This window comes from Ruditapes philippinarum, unplaced genomic scaffold (genome assembly GCF_026571515.1).
Source record: "Ruditapes philippinarum isolate M1 unplaced genomic scaffold, ASM2657151v2 ctg5430_1_1_1_1, whole genome shotgun sequence".
In the NCBI taxonomy this organism is placed as follows: Eukaryota; Metazoa; Mollusca; class Bivalvia; order Venerida; family Veneridae; genus Ruditapes; species Ruditapes philippinarum.
The window spans coordinates 115,384-131,804 of NW_026859273.1; the positions used below are offsets into that span (position 1 = coordinate 115,384).

General features: G+C 31.1%; 1 protein-coding gene across 4 annotated transcripts in view; it reads left to right on the forward strand.

Moving 5' to 3' along the window:
• Positions 1 to 15,775, forward strand: part of LOC132755934 (uncharacterized) — a 28,142-nt gene extending 12,367 nt beyond the window's left edge. For 2 of the 4 annotated variants that reach the window (XM_060746873.1, XM_060746874.1), the window contains exons 2-3: positions 13,250 to 13,408; positions 14,257 to 15,775. In XM_060746873.1, coding sequence (XP_060602856.1) covers positions 13,250 to 13,408; positions 14,257 to 14,672 — 575 coding nt within the window. In that variant the 3' untranslated portion in view covers positions 14,673 to 15,775. Of the gene's footprint in view, positions 1 to 1,447; positions 1,895 to 7,946; positions 8,457 to 13,249; positions 13,409 to 14,256 lie in introns of those variants that run through there. The other 2 variants (XM_060746871.1, XM_060746872.1) reach the window with 2 other exon arrangements.
• The last annotated feature ends 646 nt before the right edge of the window (positions 15,776 to 16,421 follow it).

Here is a 16,421-nt window from a genome sequence, read left to right on the forward strand (position 1 = left end):
ATTATGGGATAAATTAAACGATCGCGTGCCATTGGTGTTTAATAATTTGTGATTCAGTGAGCCATCGTGTTTCATTGGCAAAATAAAACTGTAAACTGGCATCGAACTCGCCCGTAAGGGTATAACGAAACGCGAAATCAAAGAATCAGGCGTATACTTTTATGCAATAAAAATGGCCCTAATGGAACTTCTTTTAAAATTTGTAGAACAGAAACCTAGTCAACTGGGGTTTGAGATACGTTCCCATGTTTATGCACGAAAAGGGTGTATTTAGTTATATCTCAATGAAGCTACTGATAATGGTCTCTATGTCTGTCTTATTTCATTGTCTGGTCCTTAACTATATCTTGAAATAAAGTCATTCAAGGATTCAGTGAATATATTGTCGCGCTTGTCTATTTGTACATCAAAATGAAATTTTGTAACGATTACTCTTAATTCAGAGACGTATCCCTTATTTAGCAAATATAATTATGTTGGCAGAAGATGTATGTTCAGGCATATATAAATGCATCATATCTTAAATTAGAAGATGAAGCTTTTGAGGATTATGAAACATAATAAATTATCAGGTGAGAAAATCAATCGCTTTTAGAATGGACATTAGCATAGTATACTATATTATTAAAGCTGTACGCCTCCAGATTAGCCAAAATATTTCAAGAATGTCAATACTGAAAAAATTGTACTAACATATTAAGAAAGGTAAAAACATTTAAGATCAAAGTTAAATTTTTCATGTTATGTGCTGTTTAGGACTGATTTTGCGGTATTTTATCACCATATTTCTACTGCGTTACTAACGCAGTAAGGGCTCTTTTTGCATATATTGAACCAATTTTGGTAATTTTCTTGGATTGTAAGTGCCGGATTGCAATATGTAAATAACTTTATTTTTTACCTCACAATATTTTACTTATGGAGGCGTGCTGCTTTCAAATTTGCTCACTTAGTTTTATATGGATGTTTGTAATTTGCACGATGCTCATACATCTTTCTAGTAAAGCATTTGTATTTGTCATGAAACCGTGTATTTAGATTGAAAATCTATTTTTCTATGATAAATGTTAGACAGAAAATAGTGTATCAATTTATCTCGTCAGATAAACAAGACAAATACAAATTAAAAGATAACACCTTGGTACAGTAACAAGTTAATAAATGAAGAATAAGATGTACAAAGATAAGTTTAGTATAAGATAATTATATCGTACATGCTCAAATGATGTGCCGCAATAAAGTTAATTTGATATTTTGAACATGTCAATATATATTTGTTTGCTACGTCTATTAGAAATTGTCTTAAATGAAACTAATTTGAATGTAAAGTTGTTACGATGTGCATTTAAAAATTATATTTGTATCGTCTTTATTCATTTATGTAATGCCCTAAGGCAATAAAACAATCGTTTTAAATTAAGCAGCTAACTATACATATACTCCAGATTTACTTACGCATTTCGTAGGAACAGGCTGGATTAACTTGATTTTATTATAAACGTTGCTTATTGTTGACTGTCCTGTATTACTCATAGTCTTTCTTTAAACAGAAAAATTCGAGTTATTGTTCTTTGAAATTCAAAGATTTTAAAACGGAATTAGATTTATATTTTCTGAGATTATTATATAATGGGACACGCATTCTTGCGTAAGCTGACCACAGCCTTAGGTGTTTTAGCGTGCCTTTTACAAATAGCATCAATAGCGTCACCTGGTTGGATTATATATATCAAAGGAAACATTGAGGAACATCAAAGTCTGTTTTATAGAAGGACATGCAAGACTCTGCTAGATGAAAGTAAATGCAAGGTTGAATCGTTCAATGATTTCTACACTAACAAAAGAGTGCGACTCCTGAATGCAAAGGTCGCTCGCGAGACATTAGCATCTCTTGGTAGGTTGAATTTATAATAGTTTATGAAACAATACATTTTAATTGCTCATAGTAATATCTTTGTCACCCACTTGCCATTATTGTGTATTTTTAAGTTTGAAAATAAAAGTAATGGTTTGTAGCTGTAAAAAAGTAACATCTATTAACAATAAATCTCTAAATTTATAGTGCAATATTCATTGATACAAAGTTTACACAAATACTCCATTCTATTTAAAACGGGTTTTGTCTTTCACAGTGTTTTATTTAATTTTTATCTTCTAGTGTAAAATATTATTGTTATTTATGTTATAAGTGGTATGACACAAATAATTTAACATAAAAATAGATATATATTTCTCGTGAATAGGCTTTGGAATAGAATATCTTTTTCTTTTTTAAATATATATATGAAGTTTCCATTTGATTTGACATATTCTTAAATCGTCCAATAATTTAAATTTCCTTTTCATGATCTAATGTTCGCTTTCTATTAATCTTATAATACAACTATTTTTGTGTTGCTGCCTTTTTCTGCTTACTCAGCAAATTAAGGGGTAACGTATTGAAACAATATGAAGTACAAAGGTAGCATTTTACCGCATGTTACTTTACTTTGGTTTCATTATGTAACCTACAAAGGTAGAAATATTAAAAACTACATTCTTCAGAAAGTACCATGTTCGTAGTAACTGTAATAAGTCAGAAAGACATTAAACAGTTTTATCACTCGCTACGCTTCGTTTTGATAAAGATAAGTGGTGAAAGTTAAGAGAAAGTAAATGCATTAATTTAATTCATGGACAACTATATAAGGATAAGGCAATGACCGTGAGGAGCGTTGTAAAACTATCATTGTAATTACTAACTTAGACTTAATGAAAATGGAAGATAAATGACATTTGATTTCATTTGCTAATTTTTTAAGACATCACGAGAGTGCACACATGTACAGTCAAACCTGTTTTAGTCCAACCACATACAGAAAGTACAATCTTATTACAACCAACACATCTTTTCATGCAGTATTAAAGCCCGCTATGCAGAATGAATATATAAAAAAGTGACTAACTGTGGACAGCGAGAAAGATCACATCAGTGTTACACAGTATAAGCTGGTAATACACGGGGTTGATTGCATCTTACTTGTTTGTTTGTTTGATAGGCTGGTTGGTTTTACGGGGCACCAGCACAGTATAGGTCATATGGCGCCGAATCGGGAAAGATGATTTTGGCTAACCTCGGGTGTTACAACTTTCAAAGCAAGATTACCATCATGAAATACAGGTTAACCAATAAATAAAAACAATCCCTCAATTAAGACAGTCACAATGGTCTTCAAGTTGCGACGATCTATCTGATTTTGTTTTATAATTATGCTTTCAAATTTTTACACGTTGTAAACAAATGTTATTCAACATTCTAACAACCTTCAACTTGTAAAGACTAAATATTGTGTGTCCTGTAACGAAATCGTTCGTTTGCTTCAAGAGAATTTGACATGAAGATATAATGTTGGATTAGCCGTGACAGCTCGTTTAGTAAATGATGTTGTCTTACAACGAAAACAATAATATTGTTGTGCCTAGTAGAAAATATATCTTTTTGTGTTGAGGGTGTAGACGATAAATATTTTGTTTTAGTCTTTGCGTATAGTATTTGCAGCCATTTAAATGTTTCTAGTATTTGTATGCCTAATACTTTTTGAGATGTTAACCATGATAAATCGATAAGGTAAATTAATGTTAGAAACACATTATTTAAACACACAGTTGTTTTGTTTCATATCTGTATCGTTCGATCAATAGAGTTAAATAATTCTATCTCTTTTCTTAATGTTCATTTTGAGCTTAGTAAAACTAAATCATTCTCAAAGTTTATTTCAGATATGGACTTCAACAATTCATTTATCAGTATATTAGTACAATATTCTCTAAGTTATAACTTCAGGTATTACTTCATAAAACGATCCCTGAAAGGTTTACTTTCACAGCTTGGATACTCCTTCAACTTTAATTTAGTAATTTCTTTAAAATGTGAATAAATACACATGTGAACATATGTGTTTTTGAACAGCTTATATACATATATACATGTATTTGTTTTAAACTATAATGCAATAAAATGATTCATCACAAAACTGGTTTTACATTAACTGTTTTGGTTCTTAAATTAAACTTGTACCTTGCTAAAAACATAATAAGCACAGTGCAACAATAATTGGTAATACATGTACTTGTTTGTTTGTGTGAAACTATTTAGTGTTTTTAGGAATATTTTGCACATTAAGTATCACAATTTAATAGTTTTTAAGGCAATAAAGTATTGGCAGACAGTGATAAAGCATTATCATCATATTTAGGCGAGCATTTACTCATCAATCATTTTACATGGACGAACATATTCATGTTTTAATCTGCAATAATAAGACTATCTAAGCAACGCGGTTCATTTAAACCCATGTCACTTTTTCAAATGTAATTAATTCTGGAATTAAACAGAGGTTTTTATTTGATTGTCTGTCATCAGCTATGCGCCATTACGGCACATAAATAGAATTACTGCCCGAAAAGGAACACCCTGAACTTCTTTTGAATCACTAAAGTGTTGTATTACTGCGCTGCACTAAGTTAATATGATTGAATAATTAAACGGTTTACACTGAAAAGGAAGGCTTAATTGTTTTAAAACCTTACTAGAATAATTGATTTTTCTAAAGTAAAATCGTAAACATACAGATTCTTTAAATGCATGTGCAAATTTCAACTTTAACTAGTCTGTGTTTTTCAATTATATAATTTCATGGATTTCAGATGCAAAACTATGTTATTCATCCGTCCATTCACCTCAACCTTTAAGTGGTTTAAAATGAGACATTTTACATTCTTTTAACACAGACAATTGTCTCGATTTCATTTATGAGGAAATATAGCCCATATCTAACCAAATTACAACTCTATAATTATATGTAGACAAAACATATTTTTTTCTTTAACTTTAAAAAACTCGAGGTCAGTGTATTCCAGTAGTGATGGGTATGAATACATAAATAAATAGCATGGCACATTTCGTCAACTTCATCGTATAGTGAGATAAATACCATTTTGAAAATAATGTGATTTTACATATCGTTTTATTCATGTCAGAGAGAGAGCTATTTCCTAGTGACCTTTTCATAACAACAAATATTTTCGATAAAATTTTGCGCTATCTTTGTGTTTGGCGAGTTTTATACTGTGGCGTGTCCTGGAGTTAACTCATTCATCCATTTGACAATAAGTCATGTGACATTTTTCTTTCTTTACTTGAAAAACGAGTTATTACATACTTGAGTGTTAGACATGTCAGTAACTTTGGATCTATAAAATATAAACATGTTCCAACGTGTGTCTGCCATGTTTGTATCAGACTGTGATATCCCCAGTATTAATACAGTTACTTACTTAATAAAACAGTGAGCAACATTAAACAAAATTTAGCTATCTCTAACTATAAATCTTAAATTAAATTATAACGAATTGATCAAACAATGTATGCTTCATTTATTACATATCAACACTTTGCACAGTCTGCACTATTCGTATTTTTTTTCGTTTCCTTTAATGTTGTTGTTGTTTTTGCGACCAATGGCAACTTATGCATTTGATTTGGCGCTTTTCTAAAAATGTGTTTGCTCAAAAGTATACCAAGGCGACGATTTGTACTTTTCAACTGTTATAGCAAAAGTGATTAATTAAATGAAACAATGAAACAAAAATAAACCAATCTGTGACAGGGAGAAGGTTGTTTATCTACATTGAATTTAATTACACAGTTAAGTTAATAAAAATTTAATGATGAATTCCTTTCTAATTAATTACCGGAGTCTCAAGGGATATTATCTTCGAAATAGAATTATGTAATTGTATTAAGGTATGAATTATTAATTATAAGTCTTAATTATAATTCTAAAATGCAACCAACAAAATGGTTTGTTAAATTATATCAAAAAGAAAAGTATGGAAATGTATAAATACATTCAATTGTTACGAAAAAGGAGCGCAAGATTTAATCAACATTTAGTATTGACTCGAGAGTTGTTTCAACAAATTAGACAGAAAAGCTATATCATTTCTTTTCGAATAGTTTTGACGATTTTTAATAAAATGATAACTTTGGCTATTTGTTAATGAACACGCCTTTTTATCGTTTTGGAGGAAACACGCAATAAAATGCCGTCATAGCAACGCCAGTCTAACGTGATCGGAGTGCATTAACGTTTTTGCACTTAATTAAGTACGAACATTTATAAAGTGTCTTCAATGGAGACAATTAAGTGACTTTTTAAAAAGAGGACTTATATTTTTTTATTGTTGTTATCCGTTCCATGAATATATAAGCACAACATTGAAGAAAGATAATACAAAATCAACGACACAAGTAACACGTTGATGGATTGCATTAGAAAACTAAACATGCATATAGTATTGCAGCCATGGAGTAAATCGTGAGATATAATATCTAAATGTCATATTAACAACTATAAAAGATTAAAACTACGTTTCAATGAACGTAAACACAAATTTATGATGACTGATACTGTACGAGTTGAAATATTTAATTCAAAGCATAATTAACTTCATACATGTTTACGTCCAACAAAATTGTTTCATGTCTGTTCAAAGAGTTTTAAATCCGTAATATTCCTTAATGTAAAGAAATATATATAATTTCTAACTCATAGTTTTTGAACTCATTTATCATAACTCATCAACATATTTTATTTCTTCACGATTTTGTCATACTTTGTATTATTTTTAGCTCGATCACTTTTTAGGATTCATTGGAAATGATTGGTTGCATTTCAGATGGTTAGATCCTTTCTTAATAAATATAATAAGATACTATATGGAAAGGAACGATTTAATTTACTGTTCGAATTATGTGACCTTAGTACATTCACATATTTGAGTAATTAAATATACTTAACTTAAGATTATATTTCCGTTACATTTTAATAATTTATAAATAATTCTAACACGACCCGCATTTTTCTCTATTGAACAAAGAAGAACCGAAAGTGTGTGTTATTATGCTATAAAATCACTGTTTGACGTTCTATATTTAGACAAGTGACGTAATAATTGTACACGTGACATAGCCACTAAAAATGTGACGCGCTGACAATAAGTACGGAAACAAAGCAGGCGCAATTTAGCTTAATATCATGTACGGCAGCATTTATTTTGTTGATGTCGTGTTAGAATCGAAATAATATATCCAAATCGGTGATTTTATCGCTTGATAACATCACTGTTTGTCGTTCGGATGCGCATCATTATATCACTCGGGCTACGCCCTCGTGATATAATTCCTCGCATCCGGACTCCAAACAGTGATGTTATTGAATGATAAAATCACTGTTTGGAATATATTATTTCTTAAATTAATCGCACGTTGCACTGATCAATTTATCTCTTCGCATTAAAGCTAATCGTAATTTACTTATTTAGAATAAATCAAGCAAAGATATTTTCAATTTGCACAATTCTAATACTTTGATGTAGTAAGTCATTTGCACTTGGCATAAAGCTAGGTATAAGTTCAAAAGCCATTTCTGTAAATTACGTTGTAACCGGTGCCAGGGGGGCGTGAACGGTATCTTGCACTTTCATTACCCATCATGAACATGCTCAATCATCCCGAGCTTGCAGTATTTTCAATTTGTCATTTTTAGCTTTCTTTAGGGATTCCACTTTTAAATTATTATGCCTATACACAGTGACAAGTAAACGAAAAATGAAGAAACAAAATATAAGGAAGTTTTAGATTATCACTTTTTACATTCTCAAATGCTATTTCGAAATATAGTTAATTAAATCTTTAGCGTGTGTACAGAATTATGATGACAAACTAAACATATTAATTCCTGATCAGGTCAAGCGAACAAGTTACAGTCATGCACCTTGTCAGGTCAAACTTCATACTTTCATGATTTTGCTACGTATTTCATAATCTGCCACAAAATAAAAACTAATTTGCATATGTTGTCTTACGATGTGCATTCTAAAATTTTAATCGTTTCTCTTTATTCATTTATTTAACGCCCTGAGGCAAGGAAATTTTGAAGATTACGCTTAAAGCGTCCATACTTCAGATTTACTTAAGAACTTCATGAGAGCATACTGGATTTACAAATCATAAAGTTTGGGATATAGTGTTTGCTCTTTTAAAAAAGTATTTCGTGAATAAAAAGAGGAACTCTTGACGTACGAGATTGAAAAACCTTAAACGAAAATAATTTTAATATAAAATTGAGATTAAATTGTCTGATAAAGAATGGGTCACGCATTCTTACGCAAACTAACTACAACTTTGGGTGTTTTAGCGTGCCTTCTACAAATAGCATCAATAGCAGCGCCAGGCTGGATTATTTATATCAAAGGAAACATAGAGGAGCACCAGAGTTTGTTCTATAAAAGAACATGTAAAACAATTCTAGATGAAAGTAAATGCAAAGTGGAAACGTTTAACGATTGCTACATTAGAAGAAGAGAGCGACTTTTAAATGCCAAGGTCGCACGTGAGACATTATTATCACTTGGTAGGTCTATTTAAACTAGTTTTTAAACATATGAAATTGTTACTGCAAAACGGTGTGTAATATGAACAAATTGTGGTTATTTAATGAGTACGAAAACATTAATACAAAAAGAGCAATTAATTATGTAACTGTATTTTACGTAAAACTGTTTTGTGCATGTTAATTTTCTGTAAAGAATTATAATATGCTTTTTATGGATTGTTTAAACTGCTTGTAAAATATACATAAAACTGTTGTTAATTTGTAGTATGCTCGAAATGTTGTAATGTTTATTTTAATTAATCGGGATAAAGGCCTTCTGTAATGAAGTTTTCTATAAATTCGAAAACATTACATGTTCTGAAACAATGCTATACATATATAGTCCCTATATAAATATATTTGTTTAATTTTCACTTTTTTGTGAGTGTTGTCTTTCCGACAATTCTTTAAAGTTATTGTATAGTATTTTTTTGTTTATCTAGGAAAATTGAGAGGTTATGTTTCCTTCCTAAATCTGAACATATGTAATACGGTTTTAACCATTACCAAACTCTTCAGAAACCTTGTGATACAACTTGTTGTACACTGTTTTATAAATAAATACAGATAAAAGTTGTTAAAACCTGCTTATGTTCACAGTAACATAATTGTTGTTATTAGTGGGGTAGACATAGTTCAGATATATTAATCACTAGTTGCCTTGCTTTAGTGAAGATACATTGGTTTATCTCGTTTATATAATAAGATAATACTACTTTACACAAAGTTGTATGTTTCAAAGCATAACGGGTTCTTTTCATTATTGATACATTTAATCCAATTTAAATAATAAATACCACCTTATTCAGAGCTGTATAAATAGTACTTCTTGCTACAATTGTTTAAGCTTTGAAGTCGTTATTAAAGTATTCAGACAAGGGTTGATCCAATATACTGATAAAAATCTGTCTAAGTGCACTATCGAGATGTGTGTTGCGAATACAGCTAATAAGCAAAGAAAATGTGATACACTTCATCTTTTATTTTTAAAATTGTCAAAATTATTATGACAAGTTTCAAATTGTCAGTTCGTCATCCCTTTTCAAGGCCATTGACATCATGAATGTAATTTACCATTTCATATTCTTACAACCTTGAACTTGTAAAATACGGAAAATATTATATAATATATCCTGTAAAAATATTACTTGTCTGCCTCAAGAAAATATGACATGTAAATATATAACATTATCATTAAAACTGACGGCTCGTTAAATACATCTTGTTGTTTTACAATGATAGCAATTGTTGTGCCCAGAAATAAATGAAACTTTTGTTTTGAAAATAAAAATGTTATGGTTTCATGTAAAATAAATTGTTTACGCCTATTCGCGTAATGTTCATCACTTTTGTATCCTTTTAAACATCTAATAATTACTTCATCGTAAACAAAAAGCTTGATATTGCATATGGTTGCATATAAAACAACCATATTGCTATACAAAACACATTATTGCCACCCGCCTTTTCGAAGAAAAAAGGAAATAGAAATAGGCTCCGTCCGTCCGTCCGTCTGTCCTTCCGTCTGTCCGCTCTCAATGGACAGTAATAATGTGGCTAGAGGGACAATAGGTAACTGTTCTTTCTCTTTGATGTCTTTCATTCCGTAACGCTTTTATGTGGCTATTTTCTTTTGTGTGGCTAAAAAGAACAATAGAGAGAACAATAGAGTTGATTTGACACATGTATCAAAAATACTTTTATAAACTTGCTGTACTTAAACATAATCCACTGGAGAATATATCATGTGATATATAAATCTTGAATTTCTAAGTGACATGCGACTATCAATGTATAAAAATTTGAAAATGGAAAATAGTGAATTATTTGTATGAGTCCACAATTTCATAACTTTGTAATTCAATATTATCATTGTTGATGATTAGAAGATTGTACAACCACTTTACATTGACGACAACGTGCATGCTACATCTAAGCTATGAGCAAACTGTGCCCTGTTTCATTAAGCTTAAGAAAGTTTTCATTTTACAAATGTGATGAATTCTGTTTGCTAATCTGTACTTTAACCCTTAACCATCTTGCAACGACTGAATTTTCGAATGCGACAAGTGCTGGCCATGATCTGCCAGCACATCCGAGCCGTTTGATCGTGGTCTGCGCTATTCGCTACTCAGTATATTAAAACATGGACCAGTCCATTTTGGATATTTAACGGGGTATGGACAAGCAGTTTCCTCATATGATCAAGTTTATATATTTTTATCATGCTATAACATAAAACGCAGATTTCGCAATATCGCAATTAAACAGTCATCATTCAAGTTACCGTAACTGTTAGTGGTGTATATGTCATTTATCACTTTCGTATGCAGAAATAACTGTTACAGTACAGTTTTTACAGTCTATAAAACACATTGCTTGATAAAGTGGCAAATTGTAAAAGTTCCGAATGATATAAACATGCCTTAAGTTTTCATTAAATGATACATTTAGTCTTAAATCTCCAACCTATGCCTTCGGAAATTTGGCGAGCATTTTTTGACAAATCAAGATAGTGCATGGGAACGTTTAGTAAAGTAACATGTATATTATACGTTAATTACGTGAAAATGGTTCATGAACCAATATTAAGCTTATTTAACACGAAATTTCCTATTTAAATTCATGATAATATAAAAGTTCACGAACAATTTAAGAAGATAATAAATCGTGTCAACTGTATGGTGTCCTATTCGCGTAGGAAGAAAATTCTGATAATTTATTCCTGTAAAATTCTGATATATGACTCTGGTTCGCTGTTTCAAATGTTTCAACAGTAGCTCGTAAAATCATATGGTGAAAACAAGACGGTTAATACCATACGAACTGTCAAAAAACTGACTGTGCATTTGACAGGCGCCTAGTACTTCTAACAAGGTGAATCATACTAGTAGACTATAGAAAAGTTTCAATCAAAGGTTGTTGTTTTGTTGAACTTTTTTATATAATTATATTTTCTGTCTTTATTTACACATGTTTTACATTTTTCCAGTTAAGGTAGTCTTACACTGCAAAAAAATCTAACAGCGGCCAATATCGTAACAAATAGGTCATTTTCGGAACGTTATTTTTACACAATCTACGGTATTCAATAATTTTGAACCATTTATAGTACATAGCGATAAAGGATGAGTGATGCAAATTATTTAATGAGCATGATTTTGAAACAAATAACGTTCCGAAAATAACCGATAGTGGCCTATGTTATACATGTATTCAATATACATAGAACTCTACATACCTAATATGCATCGAGTTAAAAAGATGTTTATTATTTAATATACGAGTTCACGCAAATGGATACGAACTGCGGAAAGGCGTGTTATTTTATGACAAAAGTTCATGGTGCATAACAATCAATCAGTCATAAGTTTAAAAAGAGGCAAACAATGCATAAATAACTTAAAATATATTACATCAGAGGAAATGCAACGTATTATATTCAAATAAAGCACCGTATATAAATAAAATATAATTATTCACACGTCTATTTATCAAAATATTGTAATTTATTTTTTAAAATACACGTATAATTATTATTCCGTGTGAAAATGATATGTATTTATTTGCATATACATGTATTATGTGACGTATGTATGCTAATTAAACGCAGTGGTTTGATGTACGGATTTTCCATGTAAAAAGTTGCGGTTTAAGTGGTATACAATTCATGGAACATCATGCTTTTTACAATTTTTGGAAAGTTTACTCACCTAAAGAAGAAGTCAAACGTATCCGAAACAATTTATTATAAAGATAAAAACGACATACTAGCTGACAAACTTTTTGTTTGCTAAGTGTTTCTGGTCGCTGTTGCCTGAAATCTATATATAACATCGTATATTGTTACGAAAGTATTAAGTTCTCAAACGGCAAGATATATGTGTATTATATGTTGTTAAGTCTAGATCTTGTTTGTTTGTTTGTTTGTTTTAATGCTGGTTTTATACGCCGATTTTTAAAACATGTTTTTGTCATAAATTATCTCGAAGGTCTATCAACATTAACTTATTGTCCTGGATAACTAAACAGTAATTCCGCAAGTAACATAATCTTTGGTCACTCTCTGATGATATATGAGCCGCGTCACGACAAAACCAACATAATGCGTTTGCGACCAGCATGGATCCAGACCAGCCTGCGCATCTGCGCAGTCTGATCAGGATCCATGCTGTTCGCTATCAGTTTGTCTACTTGTAATAGGATTGGTAAGCGAACAGCATGGATCCTGATCAGACTGCGCGGATGCGCAGGCTGGTCTGGATCCATGCTGGTCGCAAACGCACTATGTTGGTTTTGTCATGACGCGGCTCATATTGTTTCAAGGCGTACAGACAAAACGTATTCGTCAATACACATTTGTAGAAATATTTTAGACGACTTTAAAAACTATAATCAGATCTGGTATAAACTTACAATTTTGAACCTTTATTTCATTATTCATACAAATCAACTTTTTGAATTTGTATTCAATTTTATAAGATATCCAATGATTACAAAAAAAACTTGCCAGTCAAAAAGTACACTTTGTACTTAAGTAGTCAAACTTTTTGTTACATCAATGTTCGCGTGTAAAGGCAAATCACACGAAATTAAGTTTTAGCTGACCTATCAATAACAATGAAAAATAGAAGCTTTTAAAAGTGTTATAATTGCATTTTGTTTGTTTGTTCTTTTGTTGTTGTTGTTTTTTTTCACTGCAGGAACTTAATAGAAATGTTACGCAATATAGCAGGATAATTATAAAGATTACTATATTCTTTATTTCACAGATTACGATTACAATTCACTGATATGTCAACAAGTTTTGATGATGGTTGCCGTGTGTTTGTCAACAGTGATGGCCATTTCCCAGATAATTCAGCGAATAAACAAAGATAAAGCCTACCAACGATTAATTTTCCTTTCCGCAGCAACGGCTGCTACTTCCGGTAAGTGGCTAAAATTTGAGCCGCGTCATGACAAAACCACCATAATGTGTTTGCGACCAGCATGGATCCAGACCAGCCTGCGCATCCGCGCAGTCTGATCAGGATCCATGCTGTTCGCTATCAGTTTGTCTACCTGTTATAGGGTTTGTAAGCGAACAGCATGGATCCTGATCAGACTGCGCGGATGTGCAGGTTGGTCTGGATCCACGCTGGTCGCAAACACATTATGTTGGTTTTGTCATGACGCAGCTCATTTATAAAATTATTGAAATATTGATAGAGTTCTTAAGTGATTCAGTGTGAACATATTTACATGTATGATGAATACTAATATTTCGTTCTAGAACACTTTATTATGATATGTCCTATCAGATCATATATTTAACACTTTAACTTCCATATATTATTCTTTCGTAGTTTGTTTTCACGAATGATTCTCAGTACTAATTAACGTAATTATTAATGGTATAACCGACCTTAAATTATAGACTTATTCACTTTAAAATAAAAATGTTCATTAGTAGTGCACTTTAAAATTCATTTAATCTAAACCGTGCAGGTTGCATCTTACTTTAAAAAGTTAAAGACGTATATGCCTTGAAACTATTAGTATACAAATATGCAGTGGCATTTTCTTTTATTGACAAATAAATTGTAAGAAAAGTAGCATAGACTGTACTCGGAAAAAACGCAAAAAACGATTGGGGGGTGGGGGGAGGGTGGCAAATACAACCAACTCAAGTCCAGAATGTATAAAAAGAACATAGTTTTGTCGTGACATTGACATTGTAGTTCACTTTTAGAGAAAAAAAATATATATATGTATAATAGTGTCATTCTTATTTTAGCGGGAATAGTTATTGCAGTTGTCAGCAACAAGATAGTATACATCTACTACCAGATAGAACTCTATAACATGGATGATCATAGAAATCATACTTACGTCGGCTTTCCATTCTGTCTCGGTATGCTTGTAGGATCTGTTCTACTTCACTTCTTCTGTCTAGCCGCCATTGCTCCTCAACTTCGAACGACTAAGGTCAAGGTTAGAGTTAGGAAAACTATGGAAATGGATGACAGCAATGGTATCGACGCAACGTACGTACCACCAATGACAAAAGTAAGCGAAGTATCTAAACCTACACCAGTAAAAGCCACTTTTGAACCAGTTAAAACCACCGTGGAGCCTGTTATAACGACCATTGAACCAAAGAAACCCGCAATGGCTGGGTACGATAACCAGGTATTTTCGGAAAAGCTGTAATTTGTATACCTAAATCGTCAAGAAACTATGCACAACTGTTGATTAAATTTGACATTTTTAAAGTTACATATATTAATGTTGGTTTGAAAGTTACTCAATGACATGCATCTCACTTTGAGATATTATCTTTTGTTTCGCAACACTTTTAGGAAGGTTTTACTAAGGGAGATAATCCATACTAATCAAGATTCATCAGTTTTACATATGATATATTTCTGCTGAGAACTTATTGATTAGTTACAAAAAGGTTCGTATGCCACATTGTTTATAATGTTTATGTCGTCACGGAAGATCTTTTATATATAAAACGAATTTTAGTGTAGAAAAGAAGTTTTTTTAATGCTGTTAATTTTGCCTTGTCTGACTAGTTGCTGAAAAACGTGTTTAAATAAAAATATATGTTTACAGAAAACAGTATTGTATGATTTAAAGTCTCGTGACAACACTCATATTTCAAAAATAGCATTGATGCATGAGACTTTTGTTAAAATTTCGTTATGATTTCAAAATGTAGTAAAATTGTAAATTATGGTCTTCATTTTATAAACAGACTTATGTTGGATACGTATACAATGTGGTTGCGTAAAATGGTATAACATGGGGTAATAATCAATACAAATTGTTAAGAAACTTTTTTAAAGAAATAAGTAACTATTTAGTAAGGTAGTATACAGAATTTCAAGCGCTGTTGTAGAATGTTCAATGTCTGGACACCTAAAAGAACGTGAAAGACCGTGAACTTTAAAATGTGTTGTAGGCTTGCATAAATTTTGCCTTGTGATGACCTGTTCATTGACAATAGTGGTAAATAAATGTTACAAGCCCCAGCACCGACTTGACCACTATTCAACATTTAAACATAGGATTGGTAAAATTACACAATTTCGTTTCATAAGATCAGAAAATGCTTGTCTGTCGTGAAATGAGAAAAGATGCGTTAGTCATCAATGACTTTTTGTGAAAAACATTCATGTCACATTTTAAAGTTGTATTTTCTGTTAGTTATTTTTAGTAGATCTGTTTTACATCTAAATTAAACTTATCATATAACTCTATTATAGTAATTTGTTCTATGTTAAGTCTTATTTCTTTCTAAAGCAATAGATAGTTTGCTTGTTGTTTTAAACAAGCAGTTTTTTATTTTACACGTTATACTAGTACATGTACTTTGGTTTGTTATTGAACATGACATAATAATGTTTTCAAACTTGTACATAGTATCCAATCTTACAAAATATATGATTTAATAAATATATTTGTCAACAATGTACACAATAAAATAGTTATGTTTACAGTAATGTTTGATAAATAGAATGCAAAACAAATAAGCATGCTTTAATTAATAGATAAATTCAAAATTCGTAGTTACATTTAAAAATGTTTTAGAACAAAGGTGTTGCATCTCCCGTATTAAATTTCCTGCGTATGTTAGATAAATAAATGTACTTAGCACAAATTTTGATGAATGTTCTGTTCAGTCCTGTTCTTGATTTTTTGTTGAATAGCTGAGATTATATTGTTATGGAAAGGTTGTATCGGAGTGTATATGGAATAAAGAATACATTATCCAGTAAAGATGTTGCCTTTTCTATTTACGTAACCAATTAAACTAAACTCAGTCTGTCGTCTATTTTGGACTATTCAAAAATAGCGTAATAATCTCCCGTCGTTAAAATCAGAAGAGATATGAAATGGTTTTGTCTGTCTGTCCGTCCGGCCGTTCGTCCAGGCCAACATGCAACGGTTTAT